General features: G+C 42.4%; 1 protein-coding gene across 1 annotated transcript; it reads right to left on the bottom strand.

Annotated features, from left to right (window-relative positions):
* Positions 1-2,623: 2,623 nt before the first annotated feature.
* Positions 2,624-19,146, bottom strand: CIAO2A (cytosolic iron-sulfur assembly component 2A). Its single transcript, XM_059057823.2, has 5 exons — positions 18,822-19,146; positions 14,397-14,561; positions 9,046-9,095; positions 6,542-6,587; positions 2,624-5,859 (listed from the first exon to the last, which is right to left on the bottom strand). The coding sequence occupies exons 1-5, from the start codon at positions 18,943-18,945 to the stop codon at positions 5,762-5,764; spliced, it is 483 nt and encodes a 160-aa protein (XP_058913806.1). The 5' UTR covers positions 18,946-19,146; the 3' UTR covers positions 2,624-5,761.
* Between the last annotated feature and the right edge of the window lie 1,995 nt (positions 19,147-21,141).

Here is a 21,141-nt window from a genome sequence, read left to right as displayed (position 1 = left end):
CTCTTCTTTTTTTTTGTGGCTTGCGGGATCTTAGTTCCCCAACCAGGAATTGAACCCGGGCCACGGTAGTGAAAGTGTCAAGTCCTAACCACCAAGGAATTCTCTCTCTCCTGTATTTTTATTTAACAAACACTAATAAAGCATTTACTATGTTCCAAGCATTGTGCTTAGCACTGACAAGCATTCCCTCTTAATCCTCATACCAGTCCTATGAAATATCCTCATTTTACAGATGAGGTAACTAAGGCACAGAGAGGTTAGGTAACTTGGCCAAGGTCACCCAGTGGCTAAGTTCACAATTAGAAGAAGGTGGCATGTTGGCAGCAGGGCCTGTGCTCTGAACCACCTCCATTGTGAGGCTCAAAGGTCTGTGTCATACTAATAGCCCTTAGAGAGAACTTTATAGCCCACACAGCAACTGCTATCCTCCCCCTTCCCCTAGCTCATCTCTCCCAAACAAGTTCACACAGACACTGAGTTCACCTCTGCCCTATAGGCAGCCTAACCTGAGTCAAAGACAACCACTGGCCCAGGCGAGATCCAGTGGGGTTTTTTTTAACATTTTAATTATAAAATATTTTATATATTTAAAAAGATGTAAAGAATAACAGATACTCAGCACCCACCTGCAGCTTAAAAAATAGAGTGTTTCTAGTAGTGCTGTGTCAGTGATGAGGTTCATCCCTCACGGTTCACTGGCTTGTTTTCTGTCGTTGTATTAACACATGAGGGACACCAACTGGGCTGTGAATGCAAGGCCACTATTACAGCAATCCTTCCTCTTCCTAATAGATAGTCCTCCTCTAATTACAGTTAACTGTATCCTGCTGGAGACATCTGCGGTTTGGGTCACAAAGCAGTTGCTCCACAGTGGAGCTGAGAAAGCTTCTGATTGCTTTAGATAGTGACTCCCAACAAAGGCTGTGAACCCCTGGGTTCTGAGGAGTTCTTAAAGGAGACCAAGGGCTCAGCTAGCATGATTTAGAGACCAGGATTATTTACTCCTCAGCAAATCCATGAAAGTGTTGGAATCACTTACAAAGTTTCATGTGAGTGCCTCTTTCCTCTAGGGAAAGGGTCCATTCCATATCTTTTACAAGATTTTTAAAGAGGTCTGAGACCTTCCAAAAAGGTTAAGAATCATCCTAGAGATCAGGAGCTGGCAAATGACCCACAGGCCAAATCCAGCCCAATGCTTGCTTTTGTACAACCCGCAAGCTAAGGATGGTTTTTATATTTTTAAGTGGTTGAAAAAAATCAAAAGAAGGATATTTCACGAAATAAAAATTATAAGAAATTCAAATCTGTGTCCATAAATAAATGTTTATTGGAACACAGCTATGCTCATTTACATATTGTCATGGCTGCTTTTTGTGCTACAAAAGCAGGGTTGAATAGTTGCAACAGAGATGCAACGCTTGAAATTTTACTATCTGGCCCTTCTCTGAAAGAATTTGCTGACCCTGCCAGCAAATACATTTTGTGAATTTATGGACCTCTATTTTTCACTTGTATGTAGATGATGTTATGGTGGGTAAAGTACAAATTCATTTAAATATAATATTAATGTAGTGGACATTAGTCATCAGACTACATTAACCCTCTTGATGTATTTGAGCAATTCCTACCATGTAAGTCTTGCTGGGAGTTAGATGGACTCCTCATACAGGCCAGATACTCCTTTCTCCTGCCTCCCTGGCAGCCAGGACATGGACATGGGACTTGGGATCAGTCCATTAGAGACCCCATCTAGGACTTTGCAGCTGGAGTAAGTCACACAAAATAGCAGGGATAGAAGAGATATCATTCTGACAGTAGCAGAGAGTACAGCAGTTACAGCTAACTTCGAAGAGCAGCAGGGCCAGCAGGATGGGGGTGCCTGCAGCAGTGACCCATTTCTGATGTACCATCACTGGTTTCCTCACCAGACAGTCCCTTAAGGGATGATTTTGTCTTTGGTTCTAGTTGACTAGCCTCCATGTCTGCCTGGCTAGGCCAAGCTCAGACACTAGACGGAACAGCCTGCATCACTCACTGCCTGCAGGGAAGAGGGGGCTGAAGGCAGAGGTTGGTAAGCATGAACTGAAGGAGGACAGACAGTGGCTGACCCATCTTTGTATCCTTAGCGCCTAAGACAGTGTCTGATACTTAAAAAATGCTCACTAAATATCTGTTGGTGAGAGCACCCATGAGTAAGTGCTTGAGTTGGTAAGAGCATACACTAGGGATCTCTGACTTCAATCGACTCCGGCCACCTGAAACTGGCAATGAGAGTTTCATGTATCAGGGTCTCATTAGAAGATATAAAGACAGCCCTACTCTTTAAGCCCTAGATAAGGCTCCAGGGATGAGAAACGATCAGTACTTGGGGATCGATGTGTATCTGACCCTGGTCTGTGAGCCTCAGAGCCCACTCAGATGATGCTTGTCATATCTTTTAGAGGCAGACAGCTGGTCAAAAAGCATTTGTGTGTGCACGTGTGCACTGCATGGGAGAATATGGGACCAGGTACTATTAGCTCTTGCCCTGGATGGCAGACTTCCGTGAAGCAGGAAACTTAGTGCTGGTCCTAAGGACCTTTCCAGTGGATTTGTAATTTTAGAAAGAAGTGATTACAATGATGACTAAAAATCAGCAATATTTTATTACTTCTGGATCTATTTATGTATGCTGGATAACCAATTTTTAAAGATCTGGGAAGAAAGAGAGGAGCCAATGAGAACTTTCACAGCAAAAGATTAAGAATCAACAGTGACATTGCCACAAAGCTGGTGCTCCGATGCCACAATGTTAGTGGTTTTTCTCAAGAGAGGAAGATCATGGGGATGAAGCTCTGCTGGGATATTCCCACAGTGCAGAGCCTCAGCAGAAGCCAAGATGGTTTTGGGTTTTTTAAAATTTATTTATTTTTATTTTATTTACTTTTGGCTGCGTTGGGTCTTCATTGCTGCGCGCGGGCTTTCTCTAGTTGCGGTGAGCAGGGGTTTCTCTTCGTTGCAGTGTGCGGGCTTCTCATTGTGGTGGCTTCTCTTGTGGAGCACGGGCTCTGGGTGCGTGGGCTTCAGTAGTTGTGGCACGTCAGCTCAGTAGTTGTGGCACGCAGGCTCTCCAGCACAGGCTCAGTAGTTGTGGCACATGGCCTTAGCTGCTCCACGGCATGTGGGATCTTTCTGGACCAGGGCTCGAACCCATGTTCCCTGCATTGGCAGGAGGATTCTTTATTTTTCTTTTGCGGTACGCGGGCCTCTCACTGTTGTGGCCTCTCCTGTTGTGGAGCACAGGCTCCGGACGCGCAGGCTCAGCGGCCATGGCTCATGGGCCCAGCCGCTCCGCGGCATGTGTGATCTTCCCAGACCGAGGCACGAACCCGTGTCCCCTGCATCGGCAGGCGGACTCTCAACCACTGCGCCACCAGGGAAGCCCAGGCAGAAGGATTCTTAACCACTGAGCCACCAGGGAAGCCCCCAAGATGGTTTTAATAGGACTCCTATAACGAGTATGTTGTGTAAGAATTGATTTTATTTTTGTCCCCCCTCTGCCCATGGGTGAAGACTTGGGCAGACACATGATTTCTGTCAGATTAAGTCATCTTGTCACTTTTAACCATACAATCTCATTGCACTGAATTATCTAGTCATATCTAACAGTTAGAACTACAAACTTGGCATCAACTCTTTCCTAACTTGAGCTTGCTTCAGGCTTGAAACCTCCAGCGGAGCCATGGGATGGGGTCCTCTGCTCTCTCTTCTTTCCCCCTCTTCAACTTCGCCACTGCGGGAGTTGAGGAGCACCAGAGATGGGACAGTTCTTACTTAGCTGCTTGGCTTTGTGCTCTCTCTGCCTGATGATTAGAGCTGGCTCTTTTTCTTAGGTTGGCACTTTCATACGCTTACCAGGCATTCCTGCTGTGCCCCTTGACCCTGGCAGAAGCATCTCCATCCTGGCTGCTCACTTGCTGTCTTCTCTCCTCAGTCCCTGGGCACCAGGCAGTACACCTCCAGACCCTTTCTCTGAGGTCTCCTTGGCCCTGCTGATGGCTTGTTGAACAATTTCAAATATGACCCCACAGCGTGGTCCACGAGAAACATTTGTGCATCCCAGGGCTCTGTCATCAAGGTAGTTAGCCTTGCCTTTCTCTCACCCTCTAGATTTCCTGGACAGGAGTCAGGCCCCAGCCTTCAGCCCACTTCTACTTGCTTTCTCAGGCCTGAGTCAGGCACCACTTTTCTGGGTCTCTCAACTGCAGAGGACACATTTCCAAACTCTCTGAGTTGTCCCCTTGAAATTGCCCTCAGCAGAGAGTGGTAGAAGGTGTCATTTCCTCACCCTTCCACCAAGATGGGGGTTGGAACTCAGCATAGCAACAGCTTTAACCAAAGAAATCTCTTCATCAATCTTCTTACCAAATCCTCTCTGTGCTCTCAAAACTCATATTCTGGAAGTGGATAAAGGGGTTCAAGAGCCATGGAACAAGTTCTCATGTTTTCCCCTCAGAATCCTCAATTAAATTTGAGGCAGAAGAGTTCTAATCAATACCTTGTGTATTAGTTACTTATTGCTGCATGGCAAATTACACCAAAACTTAGTGGTGTAAACAATAAACATTTATTGTCACTCACAGCTTCTCTGCGTCAGGAATTAGGGAGTGGCTTCTGGCTCAGGGTCTAGTGAGGTTCCAGTCAAGATGTCAGCCTGACTGCGGCTTCACAATGCCTTCCAACATGGCTCTCTCACATGGTATGCAAGTCGGTGCTCGTTGTTGGTGGAAGGCCTCAATTCCTCTCCGTGTGGAATTGTCCACAGGGCTGTCTGAGTGTTCTTAGGACATGGCAGCTGGATTCCTGCAGAACGAGCAACTCAAGTGATCACAAGGTGAAAGCAGTAACATCTCTTATGATCTAGCCTCAGAAATCACACAGTCACTTCTGATTCTTTTTTAGTCATGGCAACCAGTTCTGGTTCAATATGGAAGGAAACTACAAGGACATGAATATCGGGAATCAAGGATCATTGGGGGGGGCACCTCGGAAGCTTCCTAACGTACCCTATTACACTTCAAATGACCACTGTCCCCTAAAACAAACTGAACAAAGTACAAGTAACGAAGAACCCATTAATTTAGATTGTTTAATCAAAATTTCTTTGGGGACTTCTTGATCTTCAAAATTATATATGTCACCTGGCCCTCTTCACATTTGTTCCTTATCTATAAATGGGTCCAGGACTCTTCTTAAAGGAAGTCAGGGCCCAGGCCTGATATTAAGGGTTCTTTTTGGTTCTCCTATCTCTGAGTCTACATAATAATCAGAAAATAAAGCTTTGGAAATATATTTTAGTGTTAACATTTACACTAAAATTTACAATGAAATAAAAACATTCTAAGGTGTGTACAAGAATCATCTCTGGTTTATTTATTTACAGAGTAAATGATTTAAACTGAATACATTTGGGCACAGTAAATATTTGACATGAAAAGCAGTTGTATCAGAATGGGCATCAGAAAAATAGCAACTCATCTGACACATAATTACTAGAAAATATTTTTCTGTCTGATCATTTAAGTGTTACAAATCCTGAGAATGTTAAACACTGAACAAACTAGGTACTACCTTATAATTAAATCTTACTTGGAAATCATCCTTTAAAAAAATGCACTGAGGTACAAATCACCTACGTATTAAACATGAGTCTTTTACATTTTACAAAGAGTTTAAACAAATATATCAAATGATTCCAGTTCAGTGGCTCTTAAAACAGCTATTAGTCTGGTTCAAGGACACACTGTTCCACGATTTCCCGTAAGTTGGGGTTCTCCATCGCAGCTGCCACTCGCTCTTTGTCATTTATCTGCTTGTTGACTGCAAAACACACAGGCAAAAGTTAGCAGGACTATGTCAATACACAGCAACAGACACTATTCTTTATTAGCTTGTTAAAATAGAATTTAACTCCTCGAGAACTTAATGCAGGTTTTGGCTAATTATTCATAAGTTTCGAAAGGGAGACTTAAAGAGAAAAAAATCCCCTGTAATTCTACTTTCGCTTTTCTTAAATCCCACCTCTTTTATTTTTAAGTGGCTGCCACTTTATTTCTCTCTGCAGGCTAGAGATCCTTTATACAAAAAAGCTTCTCTACTCCCATTTTAATACATTAACCCAGGAAGACAACACCTACCCCAAGATTCCCTAAAGCTTTACTTGCTGGACCTTTGATTTCAATTTCAAGTACACAGCTCTCTATCCTGCCACCAAAGAAAAGAATCAAGCTCTCTTTAGAGCCCATAATTCAAAGTTCCTAGAGCTGGATATTCTTCACAGATGTGTGGCCACTGGCCTAAACCAGTCAATATCCACAGGGCTTAACTCTAGTTCACCCAGAGTCCCACTAAAAAATTATTTTCTTCTCAAGGAAAAGCTAAGAGCTGATTTTGTTCTTTTTTGCAAATGACCCAATAGATACTTGGCTGGCAGAATAACTTAATACCCAAGATAAAGTACTATATGAAGCTGTTTTCTAATCATGGCTCAAAATTCACTTACTATCTTCCTCTGTTGAGTGGGTTCCTTCAGAAATGTAGATTTCCAACTAGGAAAAAAATACATTAAAAGCAAAACATTTAGAGCATTCTAAGATGAGTGAGGTGGAATGTACAATGGACTCAAGAGTCTAGGGATGAAAGCCCAAATCCTGTTTCCAACGACTTGGGACAAATCTTCACATTCTTCTCTAAAATGAGGGCTGAAGTTAGTAGGATTTTTTATTTTGGTCATATGGGGAAGGCCCGCAGGGGGTATTCCCATTCATTATTTTTTTTATGAATACAAACCTACAATTTTATACAAGTGAGATCTCATACATGTTTTACTCAACAATATCTATCCCCTGCACTCTACCTCTTCCTCCCAAATCAGTATCTAAACTTTCTCCTTGCCCCACCGCACAAGAAAGGCGCATTAATAATCTAGTGTAGGGCTTCCCTGGTGGCGCAGTGGTTGGGAGTCCGCCTGCCGATGCAGGGGACGCGGGTTCGTGCCCCGGTCCGGGAGGATCCCACGTGCCGCGGAGCGGCTGGGCCCGTGAGCCGTGACCGCTGAGCCTGCGCGTCCGGAGCCTGTGCTCCGCAATGGGAGAGGCCGCAACAGTGAGAGGCCCGCGTACCAAAAAAAAAAAAAAAAAAAAAAAAAATAATAATCTAGTGTACTTTCTTCCATATTTTTATCTATACTCACATAATTTAACAGATTTCACACACACACACACACACACACACACACACACACACACACACCAAGGCTGGAAGTTTCTTTTTACTGTGTACTTTACAAAAAATGGGATCACAATATATAGTTTTCAGTATCCTCCTTTTCTCATCTACTATTATCTTTTTTTTTTTTTTTTTTGCGGTATGCGGGCCTCTCACTGTTGTGGCCTCTCCCGTTGCAGAGCACAGGCTCCGGACGCGCAGGCCCAGCGGCCATGGCTCATGGGCCCAGCCGCTCCGCAGCACGTGGGATCTTCCCAGACCAGGGCACGAACCCGTGTCCCCTGCATCAGCAGGCGGACTCTCAACCACTGCGCCACCAGGGAAGCCCTACTATTATCTTGATAAATTTATTCTCAAGTACAATACTGGTTAAGCTATCTCTCCTGGTCCTGCTGCACTCACTCCCTTAAACTAGCTAACCTCCAAGAACCAGAGCTTTTGAGACAAACCCACAAAATTATTGCAAATCTTGTGGTAAATAAATCATGCTATATGATAAAGATATGTCTGTTGTTCAGGTAACATTGGAGCATGTGATCTAATTCACATATACTTATTTACTACTGAGATAAATGTTTTTCATGAGGGGGAAAAATCATAGCCTATTATGGCTATAAGAGACCTTAAAGACCATTTAGTCCAGTCTTCTTTAAAAGACAAAACAGCATATACATTCCCCCAGTGGCATAACACTAACTCTTATTCTAAACAACAAAGGAAGTGGTATAAAATCACTCTATACTCATTTACTTTGGTTTAAAATTATGCACGACTCATTATTCTGAAAAATGGTAAATAAAGGGGAAGAGTCAAGCATTTACCCTGCTATTCCTATGCGAACTATACCTCAGGGTAACCAAACAGTTGGTTTGGTCCACAGAAGATTCTAAATTTGAGAGGCATCTTGTGGCCCTTTTTAAGTGGTTCTTAATTGGTTTTAAATTTTTGGATGAATATTGTCACCCATCAGGGAAATGCAAATCAAAACCACAGTTAGATATCACTTCACACATTCTAGTGATGGCTATAATATGAAAAAAAGAGATAATCATAATACGTGTTGGCAAGGATGTGGAGAAATCAGAACCCTCATACGCCTGCTGGTGGGAATGTAAAAGGGTGAAGTGGCTATGGAAAACAGTCTCGAAGTTCCTCAAAAGGTTAAACATCGAGTTACCATAGAATCCAGGAAGAAAAGAAATGGAAAACATATGCCCTCGGTGGAAAAGAAATGAAAACACATGCCCACACAAACACTTGCACACAAAGGTTTATAGCAGCATTATTCATAAAAGACAAAAAATGGAAACAACCCAAATGTCTACCAAATTATAAAACAAATAAATACAATGTGATATCTACACAAAAGAACAGTACAAGGCAAGGCAAAGAATGAAATACTGATACATGTTATGACATGAATGAATTCTGAAAATATTATTCTAAGTGAAAGAAGCCAGTCTTAAAAGACCACAAATTATATGATTCCATTTAAAGGAAACACCCAGAATAGGCAAATCTATAGAGACAAAAGTACATTAGTGGCTGCCTAGGGATGGGAGAGGGTTTAGGAGAAATGAGGAATGACTGCTAATTGGTATGGGTTTTTTTTACTGGGATGATGAAAATGTTCCAAAATTGATAGTAGCGATGGCTGCATAATTTTGTGAATATACCAAAAACCATTAAATTCTATACTGTAAATAGGTGATTGTATGATATGTGAATCAAATCTCAACAAAGCTATTATAAAACAACAACAAAAAACACATTCCTTACCTTATGTTTAAACGGTAAACACCGCTGAAGTTTAACTCTTAAGCACAGCCCTGCGGAGGAAAAAAAAAAAAGCCCCAATTATCTCTTCTTATTGGTTCTTGAAAAAGCATACAGCTGTGTCTAGGTGTCTCTATACAAAACAGTAGCTGAAAACAGCTTAGGCTCAATCCAATGTATGCCTCCTTTGAGCCTGGCACCTTTAGCTAGCAACTTTAATATTGATACATCTTACGAATTCTTCATGATAATACAGTGAGCTAGGTATTGTCAATCCCATTCTACAAATTATGAAACCAAGGTCACAATGTAACTTACCCAAGATCAAAGAGCTAGTAAAATGACAGAGTTGGGACAGGAACCCAAAACCACTGCAAAATGCAGCTCGTTTCTGCTGTATTAGTTTGCCTTCCATCAAAGGCCAATTCACTCATTAAACTTTATTGAATGCCTGCAATAGGTCAGGCCACACAAAAACTTAAAACCAAGTAAGAGCCACTTAAAAAGGACCACAAGCGGGCTTCCCTGGTGGCGCAGTGGTTGAGAATCTGCCTGCCAATGCAGGGGACACGGGTTCGAGCCCTGGTCCGGGAAGATCCCACATGCCACGGAGCAACTGGGCCCGTGTGCCAAGAGAGGTCTCAACAGTGAGAGGCCTGCACACCACGATGAAGAGTGGCCCCCGCTCGCCCCAACTAGAGAAAGCCTTCGCACAGAAATGAAGACCCAACACAGCCAAAAATAAATAAATAAGTAAATTTATTTTTAAAATAAAAGGACCACAAGCAATCTCTCAAATTTGGAATCCTCTGTGCCTGCAGGGTACAAATAGAGTTGTTTCCCTAAAACAGGCTCCTCTGAAGTTCAGTTTATCACTGTCAATACCAAGTCACAGTTCAATAATTTTTTTTTCCACTTGAGACTACCAAGAGAATTTAAAAGTCAGCTTGGAACAGAGCCTCAGGGCCAATGTTTCACTTCTCCCCAACCATAAAATATGGCATACAATTTTAACTAAGTCTACACCTCTAGACAGAGAAGATAAACCAAGCTGCTCTTATTATGAAGAAAAAGTGTTTCAGTAATGAGTTTTTGAAAAATAGGGTCAGAATGAATCTCTAGTTCCCTGGCTTTGCAGGTTTTTATTTAGAGCAATTTATTTCCTCTCCCAACTAATATCAATAAATAAGGGCTTGTTATGTTATAAGGAACATTTTCTTAGTATTTTGGTTTGATTAAAAATAAACAGCAATAACAAAACCCCAAACATAACACAGCAAAACATAATTGTTAGACTACCTATCTTTGGGGGAGGTATGAAATTAATTTGCTTGTGGTTTTCTAAAGTACCACTAGGTTTTCTAACAGAATCATCTGAAAAATTCCAGAGAAGGAAAAAGAATTAAATGAGCTACAATGAGATTGGGTCTACTTTAGAGTCTACAACACAGTAATTCCATAATAAATATTAGGGAATACTAAAGAAAATATATAATTTCCGTAAGAAGCGTCTCCCTTTAAAAAAAAAAAAAAAAGAAAGGTCTCCCTTTAGAGTATCTGCCTTAAAGCTTATCTGGAGGGCTGTCCTTCCTCTGCTCCCACATTATCTCCTTAATTTGTTTCTTGAGCATCCTCATGTGTTCTAGTCACTGTTGGTAGGTATTTTACCCATAAATAATAACTGTATTACAATTCACAAAGCACTTTCTTGAATATCAGTATCCTCAAGATAGGCAGTATAGCATAACTGAGATAGATAATTTGGGTTCAAAAGTGGTTCCACTACACACTAGCTGTGTGATCCCAGGCAAGTTACTTAACCTCTCTGAACTTCAGTTTCCTTATCTGTTATACAAGTATTATAATAGTACCACTATATATAAGGTTGTTACACACGAGCAGTAAATATAGTTATGCTTAAAACAGTAGTTGACGCATAATAAGTATCCAGTAAATGTTAGCTATTACTATTTTATCATCTTCATTTTACAGCCAGGAATCAAGATAAGTGATTTGTTCCACATCACATAGCTAATATGTGGCAGAGCTGGAAGCTAAATCTAGACTCCAAATCCTATGCCCTTCAAATCCTTCCTTCAACCATTCTTGTTTAAGTCAACAGAAAAGATTATCAAGTGGTTTTTCTGCCCTACCCACTCACTGGCTTTGAGTCTTCCTTGTCTTTGGAATTATATACCAGGGTAACTGAGGAGGGGACAACCTAAGCAGTCAGGGTAGAACTCTGACTCAGGTGCCTTTCTCTGCTTAGTACTACCTGCTCATATGAAATGCCTCCTAATGCATCAGCCAGAAAGAGGACTCCCTTCATCGAGTTTTCCAGTCATGTTGCTTGAACACAATTACTATGATACACTACCATACAACCTTCTCAAAAGCCAATGGTCTTAAATGAAACCCATATCAAAAGGGCCAAAAAAGTGACAAAACTCTGTCAAGAGGTGTACGGATCTGAAATATCAACCATAATCTAATCTTGACACCTTTACAGTTATTTTTATTTCATGTGCTCTCTCAATCTTTGTCCATGTAAACAGTTTTTTAAAATAACTGCCATCATAATGCAAATTCAATTTATCATTCAAGCTTTTTCAATCCACTCTCACACAGATACTTTGATTCCTTGATTATATTCATCATTTTCAATAGAAATAAGAAATGCCATTAGTTTTATATCATTTCAGTATTAATCGATACTATAGTTACTTCTAGGATTTATTATCATAAATTTACTATATATGTTTTGTACATGCTACTATTTTCTCCTAGGGAATTATTTCCTTAATTCCTGGGTCAAAGAGTATGAACTTTTTTTTTGGCTATACCATGTGGCTTGAGGGATTTAGTTCCCTGACCAGGGATTGAACCCATGCCCTTGGCAGTGAAAGTGCAGAGTCCTAATCATTGGACCACCAGGGAATTCCCAGTGACTTGCTAATATTTACCCAGAGACTTAAAAATATTTCTACCATATGACCCAATAATTCCACTTACAGAAATTTATCCTGTAGCAATAACTAGAGATAAATAAAAATATTTAGGTATAAAGTTGCTCATCATAGTATTATTTATAATTGTAGGAGGCTAGAAGTAGTCTAAATGGTTACAAAAATGATGACCATATAATTATATGACCATATAGTTGACCATATAATTAAAGAATAATATTTAAGGAGAACTAAAAAACATTTCTCATCTACTTCATGCTTCCTATTACTTAACCCTTACAACTCAGTAGTTACCCTTATTATCACTATTTTACAGATAAGGAAATAGGCTCAGAAAGGTTAAGTAACTTGCCCAAGACCAAAAAGTGACAAGAGCTGACAGAGCTGGAATTTTAGCCTAGAGCACACATTCTAATGACAACTTTAAAAAATTTTCTTCTTTATACTTTTGTGGAATTTCAAAATTATTGCCAACAAACATGTTACTTTTATAATTTAAGAAACACAATATAAATATTACTTTTTGAAATCTGTTTTCGATATCTGTTGATTCAGAAACTGTCCAATGACGAAAAATAAATATGTATTCAAGAATGCTTTTTCTAGGGCTTCCCTGGTGGCACAGTGGTTAAGAATCTGCCTGCCAATGCAGTGGACATGGGTTCAAGCCCTGGTCCGGGAAGATCCCACATGCCGCGGAGCAACTAAGCCTGTGCGCTACAGCTACTGAGACTGCGCTCTAGAGCTCTCAAGCCACAACTACTGAGCCCACGTGCCATAACTATTGAAGCCCATGCGCCTACAGCTGGTGCTCCACAAGAGGAGCCACCACAATGAGAAGCCTGTGCAGCATAATGAAGAATAGCCCCTCCGCTCGCCGCAACTAGAGAAAGCCCACGCACATCAACGAAGACCCAACGCAACCAAAAATAAATAAATAAAATAAATTTATTTTTTTAAAAAAAGAATGCTTTTTCTAGTATTGGAGTTTTATAACCACAATAGTATCTATGGATTCACAGACCGTCTAGTCCCTCAAGATGTGCCCCATATGCTGGAAAAGACTACTTGAGGGATCCCAGGTCCAACAAGCGAGAAGAGAAATACAACTAACTCACAACAATAGTATAAACAATAATAAAATATTTACCTTTCCAATCCTATTTATAAATTTGTCTATTTTTAAATAGATAATATATTCTCAATGTTCAAAAGCTTAAAAATATAAAAAGTTATACAGTCTCCCTGCCACCTTATCCCCCATCTGACCAGTTCCCATCATCACTAATGCCCACCCCCATCTTAGATATTCATTTCTTATGTTTTCTTTATGGATATGCAATCAAATATAAATGTAAGGCTTCCCTGGTGGCACAGTGGTTGAGAATCCGCCTGCTGATGCAGGGGACACGGGTTCATGCCCCGGTCCAGGAAGATCCCACATGCCTCAGAGCGGCTAGGCCCGTGAGCCATGGCTGCTGAGCCTGTGTGTCTGGAGCCTGTGCTCCGCGATGGGAGAGGCCACGACAGTGAGAGGCCCGCATACCACACACACACACACACACACACACACACACACACACACACACACAATATATATATATAAATGTATATTTTTGCTTTTCTTTACACAAATGTAGCAATATTATACTTGCTTTTATTGCCTAACAGTATGTCATAGAGATCTTTCCATATTAGTATATGGAGAGCTTCTTCATTCTTTTTTATAGCTGCATAGTATTCCATTGTTAATAAACACCATCATTGATTAATCAGTTCCCTACTGATCAAGATCTGGTTTGAAATAAACTTTCTTTACCTTCTTTTTAACGAAGTATACATTCAAAGATATCTACTGTATATCTCACAGCTAACTAATCCAAAATATTGGGAATGTAACCTCTCAAAAAGAAAACTACCTGAAAAAATACCCTCCCACCAGGACTTTTGCCCATGCTACATAGAAGCCAAGAGAGCAGCTAAAAGGAGAAGATGGTGAGGGCAGCAGTGCTAGTCTGACAACACCCATTCCGATCTCCAGAACTGAGGAGAGGAGCTGGCCCACACTCAGGCTCCATTAATTGTAGAGAAGCAGCATGGTACAGCTAAAGGAAAACACACTTAAAGTCAGGAGACCTGGAATTGAGCCTCAGCTTCACCATTTCCTGCCTACATGATGCTGAGCAAGTCCCTTAAACTCTCTGACCCTCAGGTTCCTCATCTGTAAAATGAAGATAATATTGACTCTCTCATACGCTAATTGTGAGAATTACAGAAAATATTCTGTAAACCATAAAGTATGATACATGATGCTAATTGTTACTGCGGGTCAGTATCAGCTAGAATAATTCAGAATTAATATATAAATATCTTTATCTAAAACCTTACCAATAAGAGTCGCCAAAGAGCAATGAGGTACTGTTGGCGTGAACCTGATAATAACCAAATAGTCTTCTTCATTTATCTCCTGAACCTCCACACAACTTTCCGTTACCACTTCCAGTTCTTCTAAAGTATTGGGTTTCTCTGGGTCCCGGATAGTTCGAATCAAATCTAAAGAAACATCAGAGAAAAGGTTTTATGTTAAAATATGAATATTCTAAATACAATTTTGCCAGTCCTAATCCAAACACTGATTTCTTTTTGTTTGAGCAAATACTACAGCCACTCCCCAGTTTGCTGACAGAAATTTCTACTACTAGTGTCCTTTTGAGAAAACTATTTTCTTGGATTATTACTACCTCATGTCTAGTTTCTTGGATCCAACCTTGCAGAGAGAATACATGAATGGGGAAAGTGTCATAGAAGTTCAAGGGAAAAAATAACTTAGTCTGGAAGAATGCAGTATCGGGATTTATGGAAATGGAATCTGAATCAAGCCTTTAAAAATGGGTAGTAACATTTTGGGGAATTCCCTGGCGGTCCAGTGGTTAGGACTCCATGCTTCCACTGCAGGGGCCCCGGTTTGATCCAGATCAGGGAACTAAGATCCTGTAAGCCGTGCTGCGTGGCCAAAAAAAACACAACAAACAAAAAACAAAAATGGGTAACATTTCAATATTTGCCATTTAAGGTGAAGGAAAGTAAAGAACAAGTTTAGTTTGCACGGAACTCAGCATAAGGGAAGAAGTTATTAAGAGTTTAGGCCAGCCCATTAAGGGTCTTTTAGAGTCAGCTACAGGCAATAGGGCGTCCTCAAGAGGTTCTGAACAAGGGAGTGACATGGACAGCATTACATTGTCCGCTGGTAGACTCAGAACTAAAGAGCAGAGCCACGGATACCAGCTGAAAAAGCTGGGCCTAAAACAGGAACATGACCATAGCAATAGAGAGTAGGGGAAAGACGAAGAAGTAATTTCAGAGGCAGAATCAACAGAATCTGACAACTATTTGGATGTAGAAGACAAGGAAAGGGAGAAAAGGAAGATGACTAAGATTGTAAATCTAAGCGCCTGTGAGAAAAAAGATAGAATTTTTAAAAAAAGAAGAGAGAACAAAGGAAGAAATTTGGGTGGGGGCTGAGATAAACAGGTTAAATATTATATATAATCATTCTGAGGTGCTTAAGGGGCAAACTAATGGAACATTCCAGCAAACACTGAATTATGGCATAAGGTTTAAGAGAACCAAGGCTAGAGTGGCTGTTGAACTCATGGGATTCACAAAGAACAATGAGTAGAACGGTAGTTTTTTTTTTTTTTTTTTTGCGGTACGCGGGCCTCTCACTGTTGTGGCCTCTCCCGTTGCGGGGCACAGGCTCCGGACGCGCAGGCCCAGCGGCCATGGCTCACGGGCCCAGCGGCTCCGCGGCATGTGGGATCTTCCCGTACCGGGGCACGAACCCGTATCCCCTGCATCGGCAGGCGGATTCTCAACCACTGCACCACCAGGGAAGCCCTAGAACGGTAGTTTTCAACCTTGGCTGAACAATGGAATCACTAGGAATGTTTCAAAACAAAAACAAAAACTGGTGTCTGAGCCCTACCAGAGATTCTGATTTAATTGATTCACAGTATGACCTGGGCATTGAGACTTAAAAAAATTCTTCAGCCTATTCTTATGTGCAGTCCAGTTGGAGAATCACAAATGTAAAGGGAAAGAGAACCAAGTATAGATCTGTAGGAAGCACCGAATTTGGGGATCAGTAGGAGGAAGAAAAGCAAAACGCAGCATAAAAGGGAAGAGGGGATGGTTAACAACATCAAATGCTGCAGAAAAGGGCCTTCCCTGGTGGCACAGGGGTTAAGAATCCACCTGCCAATGCAGGGGACACAGGTTCGATCCCTAGTCTGGGAAGATCCTACACGCTGTGGAGCAACTAAGCCCGTGCACCACAACTACAGAGCCTGTGCTCTAGAGCCCGCAAGCCACAACTACTCAGCCCACATGCCACAACTACTGAAGCCCGTGCACCTAGAGCCTATGCTCCGCAACAAGAGAAGCCACTGCAATGAGAAGCCCGCACACCACAACGAAGAGTTGCCCCCGCTCACCACAACGAAGAGTTGCCCCCGCTCGCCACAACTAGAGAATGCCCGTGTCCAGCAAAGAAGACCCAACACAGCCAAAAATAAATTTTTTAAAAATGCTGCAGAAAAATGCAGGTTAACGAAAGCTAAAGCAGGTCTCAGAAGGTCACCTGTAAGAAAGCACTTTCAGTAGAGAGGTAAAGGCAGAGGCCAGCTTGCAAAAGGGGAAGTGAGAAGGAACTGCAAATGTAATCCTAGGGCTTTGACAGGGAAGGAGGGAAGAGCAAAAAAAGGACAGTGCGTTTAGAAAAAGCTAGAACAATGACAAGGATAAGGGAAACTTGAGTATGTTTTATAGCCCAAGGGGAAGGATCAAACAGAGGAAGGGAAAAAAAAAATAGAGGAAGAGACACTGAAATTTCAAGGAGGGGAGGGGAGGAGGCTGGTAAAATAAGCAGAAAGGAATGAGACCAAAGATGTGGGAGGCTGGGTTGGCAGTGGAGAGGAAAAGATTTCCTTCTTACCCGGAGGTTGTAGAAAAAGATGGAAAAGGAGAATGATAAGAGAAATAGTGAGGTAGAAAAAAGCAGAGGGAGTTCACATGGGATGGGCTTGATGTTCTCAAGCCGAGGGCGCCCCTGTAATCACAAATCCAGCTGGGAAAAACAAATCAATCAAACTCTATCTTCTCCCCAGCAACTCCTGAGCTTATCACTTGATTAGAAACAGAATTTGAAAAGGGAGGCAGGAAAAAGAGGCTTCACAAGGCTGTAAAACACGGGGCTCAGGGAAACAGATTTTTTTGAAAAGGAAATTTTTCCCCTTCATCCTAGGCCTTTTCCCTGTAAGGCTCATGTATACAAGCTGCATTATATTGTTTATATGTTAAATAACTCTGAAATTAAATCTCACACCTTATTCAACTTCTCTACTTTTCTAGTGATTTGCATTTATTTCTTTAGAAAGAAAGCAATGTTGCTCTCCTCACATTGCTCCCTTGACTAAAATTCTTCTACTGGCTCTGCACTGATATTAAATTCTTCATTTATATTTAAACCTTCAGGATCCAATTCCAATCTGCTATATAAAACAATTTTTGACCACACCTCCCTCCACCTTTAACCACAAACCCTACCTGTACAATGAAGATGGTTCCAGGGGTTGAATAGAGAAGATAAGTGTGTGTGCGTATATGTATAATATATATTATACATATATAACTCACTGTGTGTATATTTTTCTTTGCACTCCAGGCTTGGGTGTGTTAAAGAACTATAAGTTCCAGGCCGGGTTCTTGGGGACCTCTGCTTACTGCTTTGTGGAGATTATTCCACTCACACTTGTGACCTGACTGGGTTTAAGTCCTGCCCCTAGCCAGAGGTAAAACAGATTAACTCCGAAGGTCTTTAACATCTCTGGCTTCTTTCTACCGGTCTATAATCCTTACCTGCATTATCTGTATTCTTGTGGTTATACTTTTACCCTCCGTCAGCAGGAATCTTTGAACGCTCGTTAGATTCAGTCGTTTTAGTTTTCAAAATCAATACTAATAAGTCCAAAAACGGCAAGTCATAAAGCAATTATGAAGTGATGAAAAGCGCACTAAGTTTGGAATCAGAAGACAAGAGCTTTGGTTTTTGCTGTTTCTTTACTGGCAGAGTGGCCTCCAGATAGTTGTTTAACTACTCTAAACCTTTATTTCCTCATCTGTACGATGAAGATGGTTCCAGGGGTTGAATAGAGAATATGTGTGTGTGTGCATATATATAATATACGTTATACATATATATAACTCAATGTGTGTGTATTCTTTTTTGCACTCCAGGCTTGGGTGTGTTAAAGAACTATAAGTTCAAGGCCGGGCTCCCGGGGATCTCTGCCTACGGCCTCTGCAGCAGAAGAGGGTGGCTGTGACCTTGGGCCAGTCCCCAACTCGTAAGTCACCCAGCAGTACCCTCGGCGATGGAAGGAGGAGTGTGTGTCCAGGGGCTAGGAAGGAAGGAGGCTCAAGTAGGGCAATCAGGCCAGCTTTGCTTCCTAACCAAGAACCCTAGACGCTTGCTCTGCCCATAAGTCTTGAGATGGCCACTAGAACGTGGGGGCAGACAAGGGAAATGAAGCGTTTGAGACCTCCAGGCTCGTCTTGCCCTGGGTTTAGCAAGAGCCTGGGTCCTAGAAAGACCCACATGCCCGCGTGACTTAGAACTCCGGAGAAAAAGCTTCCTACGCTCCCGTACGAGATCTGGCAAAAACCCGAGTCTCCACTCCTACCCCTCTGGTGAGGCCCTCGTTACCCCCGCCTCCACGTATACTACCAAATGCTGCCCTGGGTAAAATTAATTACCATAAACTTCTAGCGCTTTCTCTTCCATGATCCGGGGCTGCCGGGCAGCTCCCCGCTCAAAGAGGCCCGACAGCCACAGGACTCTGCTCAGCGTCCAGGAGAGCAGTCCGGACACCCGCTCCATCCTTACGCTCCGCCATCCCTGGCGACTGTCCCACCCGAGCCACCGTCTCTCAGCAGCGAGCCTCGCGACTTATCAACTTCCTGGTCTTCAAACGGGCCAAGACAAGCCTAAAGGTCCAGGGGAGCAGAGAATAGGCGGGACCGGACGGAGTATCGCGAAGGACCTAGGTAAGGGAGCCGCGAGAACTACAAGCCCCAGCATGCTTTGCTCGGTTTCGGGGAACAAGGGTAGAAAAATTCCTAGAGGCCCATGAGGCGCGTTGCGCGCTGGGACGTATGGACGTTTTCTTTGGAAGACGGCGAGCTGCAATATGGGATCTGTAGTCTCCAGCGGTGGGCGGGGGCAGGTAACGGTCTGTTAACCACCGTTAATTGCCTCACTCAGCGTCTGGATAAGCTAAAGATGAAACCCTGAAGAGGTAGGGGGAAAGGAGATCTTGATTTCTAGTGCTGGAGGACCGTCTGCACAGTGACTCCCTACTATTATTTCTCCGAGAGGGCCGCTTCCAGTCAAAGTTTTCTTACGTCCTAGTCAGGCCGGAAGTGAGTTTCCGTTGCGGTTAAACGGGATGTCTTTGGAGCCTAGTAAGGATGGTTAGGCGTGGCGGGAGGAGGGGTTCCTTTTTGTTTTCTTGTCTCATAGAGACTCAGGCTAGCACAGCTCTCCACTACGAGCTGAATATTTCTGCCAATCGCCTTCAAGATAACTTAGAACGAGAGAGCTTTCCGTATGTCCAGCGTCTCCAATAGTGATATTGGAGATCGCCATCCTAAAAAGAACATCTTAAGCCCTCCGGTTTGGTGGCTGTGATGGATGCCAGTAACAAGGTTGATGATGTTAATTTTAATTTTATCCATCCATCCCTACAGTCAAATCTCAAACCTTTATTCGATACTCAATTTGCCAGAGTTGGTCTATAGACGCCAAGGATACGAAGATAGGACACGGCCCTTACCCTCAAGCAGCTCACAGACCTGTGAGGGAGCCAACCCCTGATGTTGAGGAATTTGCAGTTACGAACAAATGAAACCTTTTATCAAAGTTGATGACAAGTTTCGTACCATCTCTATTTTTTTAAATAAATTTATTAATTTTATTTGTTTTTGGCTGCATTGGGTCTTCATTACTGCGCAGGCTTTCTCTAGTTGCGGTGAGCTGGGGCTACTCTTTGTTGCGGTGCACAGGCTTCTCATCGTGGTGGCTTCTCTTCCTGCGGAGCATGGGATCTAGGCACGCGGGCTTCAGTAGGTGTAGCATGCAGGCTGAGTAGTTGTGGCTCGAGGGCTCTAGAGCACAGGCTCAGAAGTTGTGGCGCACAGGCTTAGTTGCTCTGCGGCATGTGGGGTCTTCCCGAACCAGGGCTCAAAACCGTGTCCCCTGCATTGGCAGGTGTATTCGTAACCACTGCACCACCAGGGAAGCCCTCATACCACGTCTATTGAAAGGAAAGTAAGGATTATCTTGCTGAATTATCCCATAGCATATCCCATTTATCTTTTTTAAAAAATAGATCTTTATTGGGGGTATAATTGCTTCACAATACCGTGTTAGTTTCTGTTGCACAACAAAGCGAATCAGCCATATGCGTACACATGTCCCCATATCCCCTCCCTCTTGAGCCTCCCTCCCAACCTCCCTATCCCACCCCTCTAGGTCATCGCAAAGCATCGAGCCGATCTCCCGGTTCTATGCTGCTGCTTCCCAGTAACCAACTGTTTAACATTCGGTAGTGTATATGTCAATGCTACTCTCACTTCGCTCCAGCTTCACCCTCCCACCCCATGTCATCAAGTCCATTCTCTATGTCTACCTCTTTATCCCTGCCCTGCAACTAGGTTCATCAGTACCATTTTTTTTTAGATTCCATATATATGTGTTAGCATACGGTATTTGTTTTTCTCTTTCTGACTTACATCATTCTGTATGACAGACTCTCTAGGTCCATCCACCTCACTACAAATAACTCAGTTTCGTTTCTTTTTATGGCTGAGTAATATTCCTCCCATTTATCTCTAAACTCTTGTCTAGCTGATTTAGATTTTAGGCCCACCAGACAACCAGTGAATAAATTAGGTCCCAGGAAAATTTTGTTCAGAGTTTAATAATTCCCCTGCCATCTCTTCCACTCTACTTACTCCACAGAAATTGAGAGGATAATTCTAACTTCCTTGTGATCAAATTTAGGACACTGAAGTC

This window comes from Kogia breviceps, chromosome 3 (genome assembly GCF_026419965.1).
Source record: "Kogia breviceps isolate mKogBre1 chromosome 3, mKogBre1 haplotype 1, whole genome shotgun sequence".
In the NCBI taxonomy this organism is placed as follows: Eukaryota; Metazoa; Chordata; class Mammalia; order Artiodactyla; family Physeteridae; genus Kogia; species Kogia breviceps.
This window is presented reverse-complemented; position numbering and strand designations above follow the sequence as displayed.

What these genes read in the sequence shown, in the direction of transcription:
- CIAO2A (XM_059057823.2), bottom strand. Translation starts at nt 18,945, where the DNA reads ATGGAGCGGGTGTCCGGACTGCTCTCCTGGACGCTGAGCAGAGTCCTG. An exon ending in CTCTTTGGCGACTCTTATTG is followed by an intron (nt 9,096 to 14,396) that starts GTAAGGTTTTAG and finishes TTTCCTCCGCAG; the next exon opens with GGCTGTGCTTAAGAGTTAAA. An exon ending in CCACTCAACAGAGGAAGATA is followed by an intron (nt 5,860 to 6,541) that starts GTAAGTGAATTT and finishes TGTGTTTTGCAG; the next exon opens with TCAACAAGCAGATAAATGAC.